Consider the following 22607-nt stretch of genomic DNA (forward strand, 5'->3'; position numbering starts at 1 on the left):
CTAATAATTTACTATATTGCCGTACCAATGTAATAATAAAAATGAACTCAAACAAACAGCATATGGGCAACAGTATTCAAACAATTTTCAAACAATACATTTAACAAAAAATGCATATACATTAAATTATGGTAGAAAACCCTAAAAGCCAAGATGTTAGGCTCATTCATTTTACTGGATTCGATAAGATAAACTTTATTAATCCCATGGGGAAATTCAGATGCATACTGTAGCCTAAACATAAAAAAACTAGGATAAAGACTCACATTTGGATAATATAACCAATTAATCAATCGATAACTAAATGAATAAAAATAAACTTAATGAGTACAATGGATGGAAGAATTGAATTGCCTGACAGCAGTGGCCAGAAAAGACCCTAAGAGGCACTTCTTAGCACACAATGGTGGAATTAGCCAGAGGCTAAAATAGCTCCAGGAGAGTTACCTCCTGATTATGATGGAGAGGATTTTTCCATGAAGGTATCCGATTTTGCTTATTATAGCTGATAGACAAGTGCTTTTATGAAATTTGATAGTAATGATATCTGATGTGTACATTTTTAGCATATCCTTTAAGTAACTTACTGTTGGCACAGCGATTGACAGCAGCTAAGCAGGGATATTCCTTTTCCAGGTCCTTCAATTCACTGACTATGGAAACCTGCATAAAGACAAAGCATTTTTAGGTTCTGTCCAATGACACCTCTCCCAGCACCTTCTGAATTTCAAGCAGTCACCTTAACAGGTGTGTTTTTAAAAAGTTCCTGTATATACTCTGCCACCTTGGGTGCTGCCATTCTTTCTGGATCTGACCCACCAATGTCTCGATATGCAACTCTGCAAAATAAAAAAGAAATACAGGAGGGCTCCAGAGATGGACGGTATACCTTAATGACTGTGAATACTTGTGCAGCATTGCACCAATATCTGAGTTTTGCAGTATTGTTGATACCAGAATAAGGTGAACCACAAATAACCTCTTCAAGACCAGCAAAAGTTGAACTTAAAATCTAACCTTTTGAACAAAGTGCTATTAAGCAGGTTATGAAAATGTAAAATTACAAATATTTATTTGTTAATGTAGTATCTTCCTGTATTTTAACTTTTTTATTAAAATCCAACAGAAGGCTCTTGCTATTGAAACCCAACAAAAACATATTATGCCTTTAACAACATATTTTTGTTCATTAGAAAAACGTTTATAATGAAACTACTATAGGAATTCTTTTGTTCTTCAGCACTACACTTTTCCCTGTACACTGTCAGCAAACCACAAATAGAATAATGTAGTGTGTAATTAAGATATTTTAGTCACCTCTTCCATGATGATCCATTCACTGGTGCTTTACTCAAGAGAAGAGTTCCCCATCCCCCCAACCATGACTGCCGCCACAGGTGCCCGTTGTTCTGTAGCCCTATATTATCATACCATAGGCACAGTTCCAATGTGTAGCGCTGTCATTAATTCATTTAGCACGTTTCACTCCTAGTGACTTTAGTTTAATTTCTGCAAGGTAGCTGTCTGATACTGATTTGCTTTAATTGAGCACCACAGCCTTTAGTCTACCAATTGGCATTTCAATACCTCTTACCATCAGCTCTTTATGAACAGCCAGGTTCATTGTTTGTGCCTCACATGGGACATTTACTACTTTTAGATAATGCTGTATGACATTTATAATTCCCCACATCAGTTTTAACTGTAAGCACAGATTCATATTTAATATTAAATTCACTTAATATGCCGTCAATACAAGAAGCAACATTTTTGGCACTGTGGCTTTACTTTAACTTTCTTGTTTTTAGCACAGCACCCTGTAAATCCCAGTTATCATCAATAAAGTGTGAAGTCACCGTCACATAGACTGGTGGACATCTCTCCCAACAAAAGCCTATGGTAAGTGCAACATCCTTACCAAAAAGCATTTTGATAAAGTTTGCTTTAGTTTTCTCATATAGTTTTACAATTCAATCAGTATTTACTCCTCAAACGTGACATTGTATCTTGACTAACTTGTGGATGAACTCTTGAAACCCACTCCCCTGTAGAATGCTGTCTGGACACATATCTTTGCGTATGAATGTAAACAGTTCTCATGAATGACGCTTTGCCACACTGCTGTTAAACCGTGTTCTGCTGATCGGGAGAAAAATGCCGTCAAGCAAAGCCATTTTTACTGGGGTTCTTCAGACTCCAATGCCCTTAAAGTGCCCCCTTAAATTACTTGTCATTGAATGGTATTTTAACTCAGTTTTGCAAAATCTACAGAGCACATCAGCTTTCCGTGGAATCTTTCCATTAATACTGTAGAATAGAATCCAAATAGCTGCCAAACGTTACTTTTCAGATGACCTGGGGCCTCATGTACAACGCCGTGCGTAGAACTCGCACTATAACATGGCGTAAGCACAAAAGCGGGATTGTGCGTACGCACAGAAAAATCCAGATGCAGGAATCTGTGCGCACGCATACTTTCACGTTCTTCCACTACATAAATCCCGATTTGCGTGAAAAGTAACGCACGTGCCTTCTGTCCCGCCCCAACTCCTCCCAGAATTATGCCTCTTTGAATATGCAAATCAATATAAATAGCATTCTGTGAAAAGACAATGGGAAAAGCACGGGAGAAAATATAAGAATTTCAGCGAATACCAAGTGGAGGCAAAGGAAAAACGTACAATTTGTTGGTTTAAACAGTGGTATAATCAACAAAAGGAAGCTGATCGAGTGACAGAGTGTCGGAGAAACTCGAAGGCTCAACTTCACAAAGTCGCACAGTGCCCGAAATAAAAAAGAAATCACATATCAAAGTCGCCGTGAAAAAGCGAGTCGTAGCCCACCGTCTGAGTGTCATATGAAAGCTTATTAGGGTACAGACAAAAAAAAGGCACACAGTGGGGAAAAAAGCACGAAATGTCAACTTTAATCACGTAGTTTATTTTGCCATTAAAGTAGAACATCATAAACTTCATCTTAAAATCGTTTAATTTACTAGTTACTCAAATCCCATTGTAACTAAAGTGGCATGTTAAATGCTTTGTTCTGTATTTGATCTTCTATGTGCTCTGTGTGTATGAATCACTACCTGCTTTTTAAACGGGCTTTCTCTTTCTCTGACAGGACACATAATCCATTACATTCTTGATATTACAGCTCTCTGAATAATTAAAATACTGAGATGTATACGTGATATCTTTTTCATGATGATAGGAATGAAACCTTGTTATTAAACATGGGAACACGGTGGCGCAGTGCTTGTTCATGTCTCACGCAAGAGGCTTGCTGCGCCATGCGCAACCTTCAATTAAATAATTTATCACAGCAGTACTGTCTCTTTCAAACGTACTAACCTCCAATTCCTGTCCTTACTTTTCTTTCTCCAAAAACTCAATCGCCACACAATAAGCTCTGTAATAGACGTGAAGCCATTTGTAAGCTTAGAACTTCGATTCTTCAAAACTTTTAAGGAACATTGAAATATCTTAGTAGTACGTGTTTAATTATTATATCCGTCTATCTTTCCAGTGTCGCGTCAGCACCAGCAAGAATACAGAGCAAGACAGGAACAATTACTGAACTAGCTAGCGCTGCGGTACCGTGTCCTCACGTTTAATTATAAACAATACAGATTATTTAAATGAAGTTAAAGTTTTATCTGTATAATATAATCAACATGTTTTGCAGCATTTCGTCTTAGAAATGAATACCGTCATCACATGTAAATACGCGCTTTATAAAGTGGCGCAGGTTGTGCAATATTATAACTGTAGTGCAAGTTTACAGTGGGGTAATTGTACTTATAAGTCCAAATATTTCTACAAGCACTACTTGATGGACTGATTTAGTGTGTTTAGAGTTCTTGGGATGAAACTGTTTCTAAACCGCGAAGTCCGTACAGGGACTAAAGCGTTTGCTGTGGCTCAGGCAGCATCTGCTTCATGCTGTGTACCGATAATTCTCTTTCCAATCAGCTGCTGCTGTGATTTCCCACTCAGATACAGTGATATAAATACTCCGAGTGGTGCAGTGAGAGTAATGTGGAAAAAGATGATCTGCTGTGGCAACCCTTAACGGGATCAGCTGAAAGAACATGCAGTGAGAGTTACAACGCTAAAGCAGTTATGGTATTTGGAATACTATGGCTATTCCCTGGACCATTATGTTGCTACAGGTTAATTACAATCAGATGCATTACACTAATAAACAATATGCAGTTAATTTCAGTGTATTTATAAAGCCGCGCCAGGAATGTGGATTTAAGAATGAAAGGGTGATCACACAGGAACAGTAGCACTGCTTTGACGCTGGGTGCCGCCAGTCTGCAAAACCGGGCGGATAAATTGCGTACGCCAAGGAATGAGTTACCATGGAAATGTGCGTGGCTTTACGCCAAGTTTAGGTTTTATACATCGCGATTTGAGCGTGGAAACGTTCGTACGCAACATTTCTGTGCGTACGCACCGTTTATACATGAGGCCCCTGATGTGGCGATTTCTTCCGCTACCCTAATTTTTCCTTCAATCGTGCAAACCTACGTCACATGAAACAAGTCAAAAAGGTATTTTGAAAACGCTCTAAAAAAAATAGTGCACTTTAACAGCATACCAAAAGTTATTATACTTTCAATTGTGTGTCTTAGCATTTGAGTATTTGTTTTCAAATATATTTAAATTATACTCTTGGAATTGCAAAGTTTGCTCTGGCAGACCTAGTATGAAACAAAGCATCTTCAACTCCATTGCTTTCTAACCCTGAAGACATACACCATTTTAACATACAGGGACCAAAAGATTTGAAAGTAATGCTTACTATTGTCTAATAATAACTTTATATATACTTAAAGTTTTCTCCTACTTTTTAAAAAAACTTCATGGTGCCCATTTCCCTTGTTGTCCAAAGTATGTGTCATTTAATGTTTGTAAAAGGCTTTTGAGAGTATTCTGCAGAAAGTGCACTTTAGTTTGAACTGATCTCGTCAAAAGTTGATAGTTTAAAGTTTTAAAGAGAAAACGAAATTTAATGTGTCATCACATAATACAAAATAGAACAATGTGAAATACAAACTTTGATTTATTAATGAATATTAAAAAGGTACTTGGAGCCCTACTGTCATCCAATTCCACTGTCCATGATTATTATTATAGCATGTATTGTATTTTGTGCAGTACACACCTGTTTATATAAATTTGGTTTCTGAAACAAACACACTGTTAGTTTTAGGACATGTAGGCTATTTGCTACTTAACTACATGTAAACATTCATATTTAGGAAGATTTAGCCCATGTGGATTGATCATGAACTTTTTGTCATAACCAGTTCTTCATTTTGTTTATCGTGTAAATGTGATGCTGCCTCTGTTACTCCATCTTTGTCATCTTTTTCGATTTCTGTAGCTGTTCTGCTACATTCCATTTGTGTCAAAAGGTAACAGAACGCCAACACCCCCCACCATGTGCATCACCTTAGTGACAAGTAACAAAAGGAACTTCCTGATGTGCTCTACCATGGCCAAAATGATATATGAAAATTTCTCCCTGTTGACAAATCTCTATTGGTGTCTTGTTTATTCAAGTGTACTGTGCACCGTTACTATATGGATTAAATTATGTACTTAACACTAGTCCAGAAAACTGGGTTCATACTAATAATAAATTAAAATTAACAATGTGAACCCTGACTACTTCAAAATAGAAGACATAACTAGACAAGAGTGCCCATTATCCCCATGCCTTTTGTGATTGCCTTTGAACCATTATTAGCTATTATTTTCTTGAAACAAGGGATTATAAAGAACATTAGAACACTCTAGATGAGAACAGGCCATTCAGCCCAACAAAGCTCGCCAGTCCTATCCACTTATTTCTTCCAAAAAAACATCAAGTCGAGTTTTGAAAGTCCACAATGTCTTACTGTCTACCACACTACTTGGTAGCTTATTCCAAGTGTCTATCGTTCTTTCAGTAAAGACAAACTTCCTAATGTTTGTACAAAATTTACCCTTAACAAGTTTCCAGCTGTGTCCCCGTGTTCTTGATGAACTCATTTTAAAATAACAGTCTCAATCCACTGTACTAATTCCCTTCATAAATTTTAAACACTTCAGTCGTGTCACCTCTTAATCTTCTTTTGCTTAAACTGTAAAGGCTCAGCTCTTTTAATCTTTCCTCATAATTCAACCCCTGTAGCCCTGGAATCAGCCTAGTTGCTCTCCTCTGGACCTTTTCTAGTGCTGCTATGTCCTATTTATAGCCTGGAGACCAAAACTGCACACAGTACTCAAGATGAGGCCTCACCAGTGCATTACCAAGGTTGAGCAGAACCTCCTTGGACTTGTACTCCACACATCGTGCTATATAACCGAACATTCTGTTAGCTTTCTTAATGGCTTTTGAACACTGTCGGGAAGTCGATAGCTTAGAGTCCACTATGACTCCTAAATCCTTCTCATAAGGTGTACTCTCGATTTTCCGACCACCCATTGTGTATTCAAACCTAATATTTTTACTTCCCATGTGTAATACTTTACATTTACTGACATTACTATCCAAGTCCTTCTGTAATGATACAACGGATTCCAAACGATCTGCTAATCTACCTATCTTTGTATCATCTGCAAACTTAACCAGCTTGTTACTTATATTCCTATCTAAATCATTTATATATATATTAAAAATAGCAGCAGCCCTAGCACTGACCCATGTGGAACACCACTCTTAACATCAAACAGTTCTGATGAGGTTCCTCGCACCATCACCCTCGGATTCCTGTGTCTGAGCCAATTCTGCACCCATCTGAAAACATCACCCCGAACTCCCAATTCTTTTAATTTGATGCCCAACCTCTCATATGGCACCTTATCAAATGCTTTCTGAAAGTCCAGATAAATAATATCATATGCTCCACTTTGATCGTATCCTTTTGTTGCCTCCTCATAGAATTCCAGCATGTTAGTAAAACACAACCTCCCTCTTCTGAACCCATGCTGACTGTTCAGAATAACTCCTGTCCTTGCCAGGAGTTGCTCAATCTTATCCTTAATAATTCCTTCCATTAATTTTTCTGTGATGCATGTTAAGCTTACTGGCCTATAGTTGCTTGGTTCTGCCCGGTCATCCATTTTATATAATGGGATGATATTTGCCATTTTCCAGTGCTTCGGAATCTCTCAAGTGCGCAGTGACTTCCTAACAATATGTGTCAAGGGTTTATATTTGTACAGTAATCCCTCCTCCATCGCGGGGGTTGCGTTCCAGAGCCACCCGCAAAATAAGAAAATCCACAAAGTAGAAACCATATGTTCATATGGTTATTTTTATATTGTCATGCTTGGGTCACAGATTTGCGTAGAAACACAGGAGGTTGTAGAGAGACAGGAACGTTATTCAAACACTGCAAACAAACATTTGTCCCTTTTTCAAAAGTTTAAACTGTGCTCCATGACAAGACAGAGATGACAGTTCAGTCTCACAATTAAAAGAATGCAAACATATCTTCCTCTTCAAAGGAGCAAACAAATCAATAGGGCTGTTTGTCTTTTAAGTATGCGAAGCACCGCGGCACAAAGCTGTTGAAGGCGGCAGCTCACACCCCCTCCGTCAGGAGCAGAGAGAGAGAGAGACAGATAAAAAAATCAATACGTGCCCTTCGAGCTTTTAAGTATGCGAAGCACCGTGCAGCATGTCACTTCACGAAGCAGCTGCACAGAAGGTAGCCAACGTGAAGATAATCTTTCAGCATTTTTAGACGAGCGTCCATATCGTCTAGGTGTGCGAACAGCCCCCCTGCTCAATCCCCCTACGTCTGGATCAGAAAAAGTCAGCGCAAGAGAGAGAGAGAGAGAGAGAGAAGTAAGCTGGGTAGCTTCTCAGCCATCTGCCAATAGCGTCCCTTGTATGAAATCAACTGGGCAAACCAACTGAGGAAGCATGTACCAGAAATTAAAAGACCCATTGTCCACAGAAATCCGCGAACCAGCAAAAAATCCGCGATATATATTTAAATATGCTTACATATAAAATCCGCGATGGAGTGAAGCCGCGAAAGGCAAAGCGCGATATAGCGAGGGATCACTGTACTCGCTAGCCTCCTTAAGAATTTGAGGGTAAATATTATCTGGTCCTGGTGATTTGTTTGATTTCAGCTTATTTAATCTGAGCAGTACTTCTCCCTATACAATTTACAAATCCCTCAGTACCTCCTTAGTGGTCCCTGTTACCTCTGGGAGGTTATCCACTTGTTCAGTTGTAAACACCTCAGAAAAATGTAAGTTTAGGGCATCCGCTATTTCACTGTTTGTATCTTTTAATTCCCCTTTACTATTTCTGATGCACTTGACCTCCTCCTTGACTGTTCTTTTACTACTAAAATACTGAAAGAATCTCTTAGGGTCGTCTTTCACCTTATCTGCTATATTCCTCTCCAACTGTCTTTTAGACTCGCCAGATATCCTTCTTAATGGTTGCCCTCATGTTCTCATACGCTCTATGATTCACTTTGTGGTCATTAGTCTTACGTGCCTTATAAAAGCAGTTTTTTTCTTTGCAACTTCTTTTTTAGATCTTTATTAATCCACAGTGGAGTTTAATGTAGTTTCCTATTAATTCCAAATTTAGGTGTGTATCTGTCCCGCATTACATGTTAACACATTTTTAAACCTGTTCCACTGCTCCTCGACTGTCTCCACACTTAAAAGCTTATCCCAGTGTAGTCTATTTGACGTTGTCGCATCTGCTCAAAATTAGCCCTACCAAAGTTCAACTTAACAATTTTAGTCTTTGCATCTGCACTCTTACAAAATACTGAGAGTTGTATTACATTATGGTCACTTGACCCGAGTGGTTCAACCACCTCTACATCCTCAATTCTATCCTGATTATTACAAAATACTAAATCCAGACAGGCTTCACCCCTTGTTGGTGCTTTAACATGCTGTGTTAGAAAACAGTCACTGATTACTTCTAAAAACTCCTCCATCTGCAAGGTTATCCCAGTTAATATTTGGATAATTAAAGTCCCCCGTGACTATAATATCTCCATGTAAACTTGCCTTTTTGATATTACTAAAAAGATGTCTGTTGAAATTACTGTCTGAATTGGGTGGTCTATAACACACTCCTAAAATAAGATCTCTTTCCCTAATATTTTCCAGGTGAAGCCACATGTCCTCACTAAGATGGTGCTCATCATCCAACTGAAGAAGACTTACATTTAAATCCTGTTTGGCATAAACAGCAACCCCACCTCCTTTTCTGTTCTGTCTATCCTTCCTAAAAAATTTGTATCCCTCTATGTTACACTCATCCCCATCTTTTTTATTTAGCCAGGTTTCTGTTATTGCTATAATAATTATGCTCTGCTACATACAACTCCAACTCACTTACCTTATTTTTGATACTTCTAGCATTAAGGCAAGCTGTTTTTAATGTGTTACTCCTTCTACATTTAAATGTTTGCTTAGAATTTACATTACTATGCATTTTTATTTCTACATCATTGTTTGTTCTTCCATGTATAGATCTAAACCTGGCCTGTCCTAAACTCCCTTCTCCCCCACCATTCCCTAGTTTAAACAATCGTCAACTAGCCTACACAGACGCTTCCCTAATACATTCATGCCCCTCCAGTTCAGACGTAACCCGTCACAGCGGAACAGGTCCCATCTGTTCCAAAAGGAGTCCCAATGCCCCATAAACCTATACTCTTCTACCCTGCACCAAGATTTCAGCCACACATTAAATAAGCCTTCTAATCTCCTCAATCTTACCTGGACTGGTGCGAGGCACAGGCAGAACTTTGGAGAAGACTACCTTGTCAGTTCTGCTCCTCAGCTTGGCACCTAACTCCTTGAATTTGGATTGCAGAACTGACAGACTGCCCTTATGTATGTCATTTGTTCCAACATGGACAATGACAACTGGATCCACCCCCGCACTGGCCAAGAGCCTATCCACCCTTCCAGGGAGGTCTCCCACCTGTGCTCCTGGAAGGCAACACACCGTGAGAGTCTCTCTCTCTCTCTGGTGCACACCTGCGCTTCAATCCCCCTAATGATCGAGTCCCCAACTATCACTACATCTCTCTTTTGGAGGTGGCCCGTTGGGGTTCCTCATCCTTACCTACCTCCTCAGAATTATCAGAGACACTGTCCAGCTCCGCATGGGCATGATAACGGTTTGACACTTCTAATTCTGGGGTTAATGCCCCTGGACAGTGTGCACCCTTTACCTTATGCCTTGTGACCATGACCCACCTATTTCTACCTGTCTGGTCTGGAATCTCCTCCCGCGCCACCTTGGGGGTGCACGCTATCTCTCTAAAGGACACCTGGGCCAAGTCTGCCAATTCTCTATTACAACGCAGGTCAGCCAACTCCTCCTCCAGTTCAGCGACCCTGAGTTGGAGATGCTGGATCAGCTGGCCCTTATAGACAACTGGCTCTTCCAAACCATCATCTAAAAAGTCCAACATCCAACAGGACTTGCATTGCACGGGCCTCATTATTAAAATTTGATTTGGGAATAGTAAACTACCTTAAACTTTTTTATTTATTTTTTTAAAATTAATTTCTTCTTCTTTCGGCTGCTCCCTAACTTAAATGGTAACACTAAGATCTGCTACAGATATTTTACATCTTTTCCCCTTAAGCTCATGTTCCGTTCTCCCTCTCAGCTGCCTACTATTTGTCTTTCTATGAGGTTAACTTTACTTTTCTCTGTCTCCTAACTTTGCGCTCCTCTTACTTATAAGCACTCCACTTGCACTGTTTGTATTCCCCCGTATTAATGAACCTTTATGCTGTCGCCCACTTAACTGCTCTACCTCTGGACCGCTAAGGACTGTTTAACCTAAAATAAACAAATAAAACTTTACTACCTTATTTGCTCCTACAGCCCCATGTGCCCGATAGGTGTCTTAACGCTGGCCGCTTACCTGCGCACCTCTGAGCCTTCCCCTTTTACTGCTTTGAAGTCAGCCCCGGCCTTTTTTCTTTTCCTTTAAACTAAGGAATCGCTGTTATGACGACTCGGTTATTTGCTACAAATGGCGATATCAGTTACTGCTTCTTTCTACCCTACCTCCTTAATGCTAATTCAAATACAGTTAACAAGAACAAATACAGGTACAAGTACAAGTAACTTTTCCAAGCGCACCTCCAAACACCCAGCTACTTTTGCTCTTGTGCGGGCAGAAAAAATAAAAATGCAAAAAAAAAAAAAAAAAAACCCTTCTAAAAGGGGGGAAAAGCTTTAAAAATTCCCACACGGTTCCTTATCAGCAACCAAAACTCAAGTTTTTAAGAGCAAAATGGCTTTTTTTTATTTAAATCACACACCACAGACCAGACCAAAAACTCTCAACAGCCTCTAGGGTTTGCAAAGCACACGTAAAGGAACGACTTGAACAGAAAAGATAGCAGTTTCTGCTGATTGAAATATATAAAGCACTATGCAGACCTACAAGTATCTATACCATTAGCATTAAACCTGCCAGAAAATTTTCATAGGTCCTCTGGATTCAAAATTACTTTGAAAAGAAAAAAAAAGTATGTATTTTATAGTGAATTTTATGTCATGTTTGACAAGGCTGGCTAATTATTCACTGATAGTACAAGGACAATTTACATGTATGAGAAAAAATTATTACAAGGAATCAAACATTTCTTTAAAATACATATTTTATAGTATAATGGAAAACATCAAACAAAATATACAGTATTGTCAAAATGAACAGCACCCCCATAAAGATCATATATTTTCAGAGCACCCCTATATACATTAACAAATCTTTCAATAAGCCATTTATCTCATTTGTAACATCAGGAACTCAAAATGGCAACTTTACATAAATCTTCTACTGGGCCTGAAGCATACATATAATAAAATATTGTTAGCTGTCAGAAGTTAACTAATCTACACCTGCTTAGTTATCAAAAGAACTCTTGGCTTAAATCTTCTTTGTGCTCTGTGGTTCAGTCAGTGGTAATTACGCACAAATTACTAGCAATCCAGTGGGCCATCATTTACTAAGCTACAAATTCAATACTCCAGCTACACTCTTTTACTTCTATTTACAACTTAGAAACTTTGCTAAAAGTAGCCTACTCAATTTTACCTATACAGGTAAAATTCCATTACAACGAACTACCAGGGACCTAAAAAATAATTTTGTTGTAATGAAAATTTCGTAGTAATGAGATTCTGTATTTGTCAGTATAGTGCTTTCTTTAACTTGCATCCAGGCATTTGCAATCATTTCAATAGCTTCTTTCATGTTCATTTTAATCTCCTCCTGTCTACAAGTTATACAAGTATAATTACCAAAAATAATAAATAAGAATAAATGAATATGCAGAAACAATTTAAATCCTTAACAATGGATTCAATTACTTAATTCATTTAGGTCTCTACTGATTGGCCAGGAAAGAGAGAAAAGCAAAATAAAAATTGCATCCTCAATATTTTCTGGGAGTTGAACGATAATTAAAATGGTATTCTGCATCCTTTAACAATGTATTTGTAAATGTCTTATTGATCTAGCTTGGTCTTGATAATAGAGTATTAATTGTAGCTTACTACTGAGATTAATGGAAACAACAGTTAATTCTTTTATATGGAAGAAACACATAACATTCCTCAATTAAACAAATGAGGATAGCAAGAAGTACAAAAATATACTTTGGGGAAAAAAGAAAAAAAAACACATTAAAGATTATGAGATGAACAGTGGGAGATGCACTTGATTTTATTACCTGCCACTTTCCAGGGCTAATGCAAGTTGCTGGATCCGTTTTCCTTCTGCATCTGATGGAACCCAAAACCCAAGTACCTTTACCTTGTGGCTCTTTTCTGGGAAAGCCTCACGTAACTCCAAAGGCTGGTAGGAGAACAATTTAACAAAATTACCTCAGCAACAGACAAAAAAGCAATAAGTAAGAAAACGTGGTATACGTCATGGCACTTACCACATATAGATTATGAAGAGCCCCTAGAACAGCTACCAGGATGTTGTGTTTAAATGACTTATGTTGTGGACACACCAAAAGGGGGCACTTCATACCCATTTTAACAGCTCTACAATCAGAAGTCAACCAAAAAAAGGCTGGTTACAAATGCCTAAAATTGTAAGCTACACAGCAAGTGCATGAAAAACAGTGTGCTCACCTATTAATAGCAACACCGGCAGCATCACTGAACTGCCTCACATCATCATAGTCCCGGTTCAGGGGTCCTGTAGATGAGAACACCTAGTTGGCAAGAAAGAGATACCCATGTCATTGTGGTCAACTGTAATTCCATCCGTAAAACTAACTGCACAATGAATTAGCTTGAAGCATTTTCACAGATACTATTTTTTTTTTTTTATATAAACACTGTATTGCAATATGTCAGTTAAAAATTCATCAGGCATACAGTGCTACATCAAATCCACATTACTAACCGAGAATGCTAAACCGGATGGACGCAGGGACATCCGGCCATGGGCCGTAGCCGCAAAAAGACATACTGCACAGGCGCCCCAAGAAATGAGGCGCCGCGACCACAGAAAAAAGGAGTCAAACGCAGGCAACGCACACAGCGCCGCACGAAAGCCAGTGCACACGAAACTAGCACACAAAAAAAAAGAAGCCGCTCGCGCCCCACAAATCCCACACCCACCTCCAAACACCATAGCCCCCCCCCAAGCAGCGGACGGGACACACACAAAGAGGACGATTCAACAAGCCCCTGGCACACAAAAAAAAAGAACCCGCAAACCCCCCCCCCCCACCCCAAAGCAACGGACAGGACACACACAAAGAGGGGGATTCAAAAAGCCCCTGGCACACAAGAAAGAAGACGCTCACGCCCCACCAATCCCACCACCCCCTCCAAGCAACATCCCCCCCAGACGCCGGCAAAGCGCACAGCGCCTCACGAATCCCATTGCACACGAAACGGGACGCACACAAAGAGGAGGATTCAACAAGCTCCTACCACACCAAAAAAAAGAAGCCGTGACCGCCACACCAAGCCCATTAGAGACGAAACGGGACAGACTACGGACATAGCACACGAAACGTTCACAACAACGACGATTCAGACCCACAAACACACTAACATCAATAAGAAGTGACACCCAAAGCCCCATTTCTAAAGGAAACGTCCGCAGACACCTGCTAAACTAAGCTAAAAAAGAAGCGGCTTGCGAGAAAGTGGCGTTTCAAGCCTTCGGTGCCTTCTGTGATTCTGGGGAAATAAGATCGACGAACTGGCTGCGCTGGTGAAAAATGTAAGGACCTACAGAGAATGCAGTTTGTTGTGTTTCTGCGAAACGTGGCTAAATAACACCATCCCAGATGCCAACGTGGAGCTACCCGGGTTTAGCACAGTTAGAGCGGACAGAGATGCAAGTACCTGTGGTAAGCACAAAGGAGGAGGACTCGCTCTCTATGTTAATACACGGTGGTGTCACTCTGGACATGTTAACGTCAAAATCTCCACTTGCTGCAGGGATATCGAACTGTTGGCCGTAAGTTTACGTCCCTACTATTTGCCCAGAGAGTTTGGACATGTCATTGTTGTTATTGTATACATTCCTCCTCGGGCAGACGTGGAGTCAGCGAGTGACATCATCCATTCCGCTGTTGCTAAGTTACAAACGCAGCACCCTGAGGCGCTTGTGCTAATCGCTGGAGACTTTAACCATGTGACGCTAGACAAAACATTGCCTGCATTCTCCCAGTATGTGGACTGTAACACCCGGGGAAATAAGACTATTGATTTACTGTATGCAAACGTTAAAGACGCATACAGCGCCACCCCGCTGCCTGCGCTTGGGAAAGGAGATCATAACCTGGTTCAGCTTCAGCCTCACTATAAACCAAAAGTTAGAGTCCTACCTGTAACCACACGATCATTCAGGAAGTGGACCCCGGAGGCTGAGAATACTCCGAGAGAACTTTTTGGAACTACAGACTGGGATATCCTGCAGGGATCTCATAATGAGAACATTGAGGAAGTTGTTGACTGCACGACTGACTACATCAACTTCTGTATGGACATTGTAGTTCCTGTAAGAACAGTACGCTGCTATGCTAACAACAAGCCATGGATTACAAGTAACATCAAGGGCCTTTTGAATCAGAAGAAAAGGGCTTTTAAAGACGGTGATCAGCATGAGCTCAAGCGCGTGCAGAAGGAACTCCGAGTCCAACTCAGGGTGGCGAAGGAGCAGTACAGGAGAAAGCTGGAGCAGAAGTTGCAGAATAACAGCATGAAGGAAGTGTGGGATGGGATGAAGATCATCACTGGCTGCAGCTCGAAGCGGGGTACCACCATTGAGAGAGACGTGAAGAGAGCAAACCAAATGAACAACTTTAACAGGTTTGACCACCCTAACCCACTCTCACTCTCACCTCGGAGTACTGCACCCTCCACACATCCTTCTGCTGATACCAGCATAGGAAAAACATCCCCACCCATAATAACAACAGCGCAAGTGAGCAGAGAGCTGAGGAGACTTCGTGCCAGCAAAGCAGCGGGTCCAGATGGAGTATCGCCACGACTGCTGAAGGTCTGTGCATCGGAGCTGGGGGGTCCTCTACAGCGCATCTTCAACCTGAGCCTGGAACAGGGGAGAGTCCCGAGGCTTTGGAAAACATCTTGTATCACCCCAGTCCCAAAGGTATCACGTCCTAGTGAGCTGAATGACTTTCGGCCTGTTGCTCTGACATCACATGTGATGAAGACCATGGAGAGGCTGCTGCTTCACCACCTTAGGCCACAGGTTCAACACGCCCTTGACCCTCTGCAGTTTGCATATCAGGAGAAGGTGGGAGCGGAAGATGCCATCATCTATATGCTACACCGATCCCTCTCTCATTTGGACAGAGGCAGTGGTGCTGTAAGAATTATGTTTCTAGACTTCTCTAGCGCCTTCAACACAATCCAACCTCTGCTCCTTAGGGACAAGCTGACAGAGATGGGATTAGATTCATACCTAGTGGCATGGATCGTGGACTATCTTAAAGAGAGACCTCAGTATGTGCGTCTTGGGAACTGCACGTCTGACATTGTGGTCAGCAACACAGGAGCGCCACAAGGGACTGTACTTTCTCCGGTCCTGTTCAGCCTATATACATCGGACTTCCAATACAACTCGGAGTCCTGCCATGTGCAAAAGTTCGCTGATGACACTGCTATCGTGGGCTGTATCAGGAATGGGCTGGAGGAGGAGTATAGGGACCTAATCAATGACTTTGTTAAATGGTCCGACTCAAACCACCTACACCTGAACACCAGCAAAACCAAGGAGCTGGTGGTGGATTTTAGGAGGCCCAGACCCCTCATAGACCCAGTGATCATCAAAGGTGACTGTGTGCAGATGGTGCAGACCTATAAATATCTGGGAGTGCAGCTGGATGATAAATTAGACTGGACTGCCAATACTGATGCGCTGTGCAAGAAAGGACAAAGCCGGTTATACTTCCTTAGAAGGCTGGCTTCCTTCAACATCTGCAATAAGATGCTGCAGATGTTCTATCAAACAGTTGTGGCGAGCGCCCTCTTCTACGCAGTGGTGTGCTGGGGAGGCAGCATTAAGAGGAAAGACGCCTCACGCCTGGACAAACTGGTGAGGAAGGCAGGCTCTATTGTTGGCATGGAGCTGGACAGTTTAACATCTGTTGCAGAGCGAAGGGCGCTCAGAAGGCTCCTATCAATTATGGAGAATCCACTGCATCCACTTAATAGTATCATCTCCAGACAGAAGAGCAGCTTCAGCGACAGACTGCTGTCACTGTCCTGCTCCACAGACAGATTGAGGAGATCGTTCCTCCCCCAAACTATGCGACTCTTTAATTCCATCAGGGGGGGTAAACGTTAATATTTAACATTATACATAGTTATTGTCTGTTTTTTTTCACCTGTATTATTATCATTCTTTAATTTAATATTATTTATTGTATCAGTATGCTGCTGCTGAAGAATGTGAATTTCCCATTGGGATTAATAAAGTATCTATCTATCTATCTATCTATCTAAACGATTGCGCCACTTAGCTGACAACGCGTTCAATAATGAGTCCACTATTGAGGAAAATTCATTGGGATTAATGAATGTCATTTGCAATCATTGTCATTTACTTAACTTCCCTGAAGAAACAACTGGCAATACAAGTAATGAATTTACACGTTGTTATCAAAACGGTCAAATTAGACTGCCTCCTTTACATTCATATCCTGAATATCTACAGAAGCTTCTAACTAACGATGTACCTGAAAGTGAAATCTTTATGAACTGCATTAGATCCTACAAATCGATATTCACTATGAACATTAACAGTGGCACTGCACATGACATCCGTCTTGCAAAACTGTTAATTATTGATGAATGTACAATGGCATCCACTCACTTACTCAACACCATTCATAAACTTCTACAAACGTTTATGAATAATAATCTTCCCTTTGGAGGAAAGGTACTTTTATTACGAGGAGATTTTAGACAGTGCTTAGCTATTGTTCCACATTCCATGCGCTCAGCTATTGTTCAGTGCACCTTAAAATACGCAGACAATTGGCATTGCTTTCAAAAGATACAGTTAGTACAAAACATGCGATGTCCAGATCCAGATCATAACAATTGGTTATTACAACTGGGAGATGGTACACTCACCAATACAGATAGACTTCTCCCAGATATTATTACAATTCCTCAAGCCTTTATCTGCGCCGACTTAGTTACAGACAGATTTGGAACAGCAATCTCATTAGACCAAATGCCCCTTTTAACACAACGCACTATATTATGTCCAAAAAATATTAATGTGGAAAACATAAATACCCAAGTCATTGCATTACTTCCTGGAGAGACACAACTCTTTCTAAGCTCTGACAAACTTGACTCTGATCACAACAATAACCATCTTCATTGACCTTACAAGTTCTGACCTGGAATTACCTTTTACACTTAAACGGCGTGTGCAAAGAAATTTTCCAATAAACCTTTACACTGTGCCACACACTTTATTGTTTGCTTTCTATTTGCATCATCTACACCTTCACACTATTCTATATCTCATTGATACATCACGCTCTTTCTCATTCCCAACACCAGGGGTTGGCGAGCGAAGCGAGCAGGGGGCAGAGCCCCCTAGTTCAAAAGAGATTAGATGTCCTTCTCACCCTACTCCATCTAGAGAGCAAGGAAGGAGGAAGTTTAATTCTGGCATTGAGACTTCTGGAGGTTAGCAGAGGTTCACCTTGTTTATTAATCTTTTCCTCATCTAAATTACTAAATTTCTACCAGATTCTAACATTTTTTTTCCCTCCAGTTTTTACATAAATAAATTTGCCCCCCCCCCCCGTTGTATTATTGTTGGAAGTTAGAGTCTATTATTAACACCCAAACAAAAAAAATAAAAACGACTGTCAGTGGAGATATTATTGTGATCTTATGGCCATTAGGTAAATAAATGAAGATTTTGTTCCAATGAGATCTGAGCATCAGGTATTCCCAAAACGTGTGGCCTAGAAAAGCAGGTGCCAGAAGACATTGATCAAAATTAGGGTCTTGACCAGAGTATATTTTGAATTGTATTAAACAATTTTTCTCACAGACATACACAAACAGTACTTTACAATAAAAAAGTTTCACTTTCAGAGTAATTATACCACAAGACAGCAAATTGTCACCACCCTTCCTTTCTTCTGCAAAACGCCTTAAATATAATCAGAGCATTGCTTCAGATTTCAACTATTAAAACAGAAAACAACTGACTATGCCTAAAAGTAATTTTAAGGTGTTGTCCACAAATAAGCAAACTAGAGCTTCTTACTGCGTCAACTGTCTAAGGATAATAAGAGTCAATTTTTGTGCATATCTATGCTCAATCCATTTGTGCAAGGAGAGCCTATTGTTGACTTCTAATGCTAAACTTCAAAAACAAAATAATTTTACTTCTGACGCAAATTCTAATACTAAAAGGCCTTTAGATTAACAATATTTTATGAGACAGAAGTATAACTACCAAGTACCAAGCAGTGGACCAGACTGTAGTGCAAGGTTTGGGATCTTTTAGTAAAAAGGTTAAGTAGTTAAAAATATAGTAGGTTCCCCATTTTAAATTCAGACATTGAATGATAGGCTACTTTCAAAAAAAAAAAAAAAAAAAAAAAAAACCTTCCTCACTCTGGGCTAGACATGTAGCAGAATAATGTACTGTAGATGTATAGCTCATTGAGATTATAAATTCCTAAATCTGCCTTAGATAAGGCAGACACAGCCTCCTGTAGACAAAATCAAACACTAGCCTCCCCTTTGACTCTACCTTTACCTTCCTATGAAACACACTTGACTAGCTCGTTGTCACACAGTGTTTTGTAGTATGTTAAGTATGTTTTATATTACCCGACTTCAGAGAAAAATGATCAAGAAAAACAGTCCAGCAATTCTCAAAAAAAAAAAAAAAATTGGAAATCTTTCTTGGATATAGGTCAATGTAGGAAGAAAAAAGTGTACCAAATAATTTATTTTATTACTAAATCATTAAAGAAGAAGGGAGAGGAAAGAAAAATGACAAATGGTGAAAATGCATATATACAGTATAAAAGTTAAGTATACTGTATAAGTGATTGTTTTGCTGTTTTTCAAAAACTCAGTAGGCAGATTTTAAGCAATGTCTGGGTCTTTCAGTTTCATTTTGAAATGCTCATATATGACCTCCTGACTGACATTCCTGGGTGGACTGCAAATTCTTTTGAAATTAATTTTGAAGTAAAAAAAAAAAATACTATAATTAAATTGTACCTACAATCGTCATTTGTAAAGAAAAGTATTTATATATGTTTTTTCCCACATTTAAAGTTGCTAAAAATGGTAATGTTAAATATTTTTCCAATGAAATGAAATTCAAGCTAACAGGTAATTTTTTTTAAGTCTGGCAAAGACACTGCAGTTAAAAATGGGAGCAGATAGCTAATCAGAATATTACAATAACAAGTTCAATGTTATAAAGTTACAAGGTATACTAAATCATTAGGCTGTTTACACAATAGGATATACCAGTTATAAGGTAAATGTATTTTACTAGACATTAAAAAGTCAATACATTTTATTAAAATGAATTTTAATCTTTCGTCACTTACTATTCTTCCCTACTTATAAATGCGACAAACAGTAACTGCAGCTTTGCCATTATGTAAAAAATTATGGAATTTTTAGGAAATTTTATATGTGAGGATTGAAAGACGTGGGGGACACCAGTAGCTGGGGATTGCTACTTACCATACGTCCACCAGGTAGACCTGGGGCCTTCAATGCAACTACTTCACTGTAAATGCCAGCATCTACCTGTTTAAAAAAAAAAAAAAAAAAACCTCAATGCAGCCAACTATTAAAATGGCTACTGTACTGAATGCAGTTCTGATTTTCTCCATTAACCTAAATCACCTTGAGCATGGGAAAGCTGCTATATAAATAAAATGTATTATTATGAAATACATTTTCTGCAAGTGATTAACACCATTCAAATATAAATCATGAATTTAAAATAAAACCTAATTTTACATCACAACTTCAGGCTGGTCTACAAAGAAAGACATCAGCTGTATACAAAAACACTCCCAAAAACCAGGACAGCTTCTGTGGATATTCAAAGGTGAGATTGATCTAACTTGATCCTAGATCAGAACCAGAAGTAATAAAAACCTGCTCACATTTCCATATTCAGTGAGTGGCACCTGAAGGCTCTTCAGCTCAGCAGGGAGCTTCTTTATGCAATCGGATATCAACACCACTCCATCAAACCTGAAAAATAAACAATCCATAACGTAAATGTCAAACTAATCAAGCCAGACTTGAAAGTGGCAACAAAAACACCACCCAGCCCAGATATGAAAGATATGTACCCATATCAATCTAATCCAACTAGTTAGTAATCTTTATTAAGGAAGGCTCTGCCAAGGTAAAGGCTTCTCCTAATTTTAATTTTTGAAAGTTCAACTGGGGTGTGGTGGTGGCAAAACAAGTCACATCCCTAACACAAACATTTCAACACAGTCCACAGCTGCAACAGATGATTGAATACATTGTAGTTATTGACACAATTCAAACATTCTTCCCGGAAATCACTGACTTTCATCACTTTCTGAAGGCAAAACTCTGATTCATTTAAAACATGTAAAATGCTTCATTTCATATATGAACAACTTTGACCTTTACTGAAAACTCTCTGGAGTTCTGAACACTGACCAAGATCAAAAAAAGCACATGTATGGTCTATCACTACATAACTTCTCCAGTGGGAATAACTTGTGCCCCAAAGCAAATTCTCACTGACCACAGGGACCAAATCTGTAGCAGGTCAATTTCCTAAGGGTTGAACATTTTGTAAACGAAACATAGCTTTCGGTCTTCCCCTTGGAAAAATGGACATAAACCACAAAGTAAAGCTGTAGAAAGTAACATTATAAGATGCAAGAAGTAGTGGGCACTGCACCACAGGCCTCAGGACTACATGAACAAACACTGACCATGATGTGCTCTCCGTTTAAAAAACAAAATGAAGAAAAAAAATCTAGCAGGGAGAACACAAAGGTGTATAAGCAGAAGGTAAACAGTGTCAATCTGCTTGTCAAAGGCAAAAGTTAAGGAAGAGATGATCTTGGAGAGATGAACTTCTTTGTACACAGATCCTTTAAGATATTGGATTATGTGGCCATTACAAATGTGATCACACCACCATCAATTCAGCAATGCAAGTATCAGAAATAAGTCAAGAAATAACCAGCCCTTCCCCACATACAACCAAGTTAATTTGCTCCGATAATTCAACTTTCTAGTAAACTAAGAATCTGGAAGTCAAGCCCTCCTTCACATGTGCACTCTATCACAGTAATTACAAATCGCTCCTACTTGAAAGAAAGCTGCTATAGATATCATGAAAAGCAAATTTCAGCAGTGTCCCCATCTCGTGATCTGCAATGATTCTTAAAGGAATCCTTTAATTCTTAAATGAAATTAATTACATAAATTAAATGAATCCGTATTACTAACCGAGAATGGTAAACCGGATATGGACACAGGTACATGCCCATGGACGCAGGAGACATAGTGCGCAGGCGCCACACAAAAACGAGGAATCAGCCCCCCCGCCCCAGAGTGAAACGGGAGAGACTACGAACGACACAGCCACACAAACAAGAGGAGTCAGCGCCCCGCCCCAGAGTGAAACGGGACAGACTACAGAGTCCACAACTCACTGCATAATCAAACCCGACATGGTACGGAAAGCACAGGCGCCTACAACACGCTAAACACCACCAACAACGAAAGAGCTCAACTAACAGAAATAAGAAATAAAGCAACAAGCCCAAAGAATACGGAACCCTAAATGTCCACACCACACAGCAGAGGCAAACCCGACATAGTACGGAAGGTGCAGGCGCCTACATCGCGCGTCTAAAACACCGCAGGCAAAACCCCAAGATGGTGCAGAAGCCCCACAGACCTGGACTCCACAGCATATGTGAATCACATTACAGTAATACAATTATTATAAGTACTCACAGAAACAACAAACACAAGAAGCGTCCGCATCCCGCCCCACAGTCAAACCGGAGAGA

At 39.8% G+C, this 22607-nt stretch overlaps 1 protein-coding gene across 1 annotated transcript in view; it reads right to left on the reverse strand.

The window, feature by feature from the left end:
- The window catches only part of zgc:152830 (uncharacterized protein LOC767682 homolog), a 46816-nt gene that overhangs the window by 12099 nt on the left and 12110 nt on the right, over nucleotides 1-22607 (reverse strand). The window contains exons 3-9 of the mRNA XM_028798200.2: nucleotides 20700-20790; nucleotides 20269-20334; nucleotides 13165-13247; nucleotides 12966-13074; nucleotides 12753-12877; nucleotides 740-839; nucleotides 588-663 (exon numbers count right to left, since the gene is read on the reverse strand). Coding sequence (XP_028654033.1) covers nucleotides 588-663; nucleotides 740-839; nucleotides 12753-12877; nucleotides 12966-13074; nucleotides 13165-13247; nucleotides 20269-20334; nucleotides 20700-20790 — 650 coding nt within the window. The remainder of the gene's footprint in view (nucleotides 1-587; nucleotides 664-739; nucleotides 840-12752; nucleotides 12878-12965; nucleotides 13075-13164; nucleotides 13248-20268; nucleotides 20335-20699; nucleotides 20791-22607) is intronic.

The sequence above is a fragment of the Erpetoichthys calabaricus genome, chromosome 1 (genome assembly GCF_900747795.2).
Source record: "Erpetoichthys calabaricus chromosome 1, fErpCal1.3, whole genome shotgun sequence".
Classification (NCBI taxonomy): domain Eukaryota; kingdom Metazoa; phylum Chordata; class Cladistia; order Polypteriformes; family Polypteridae; genus Erpetoichthys; species Erpetoichthys calabaricus.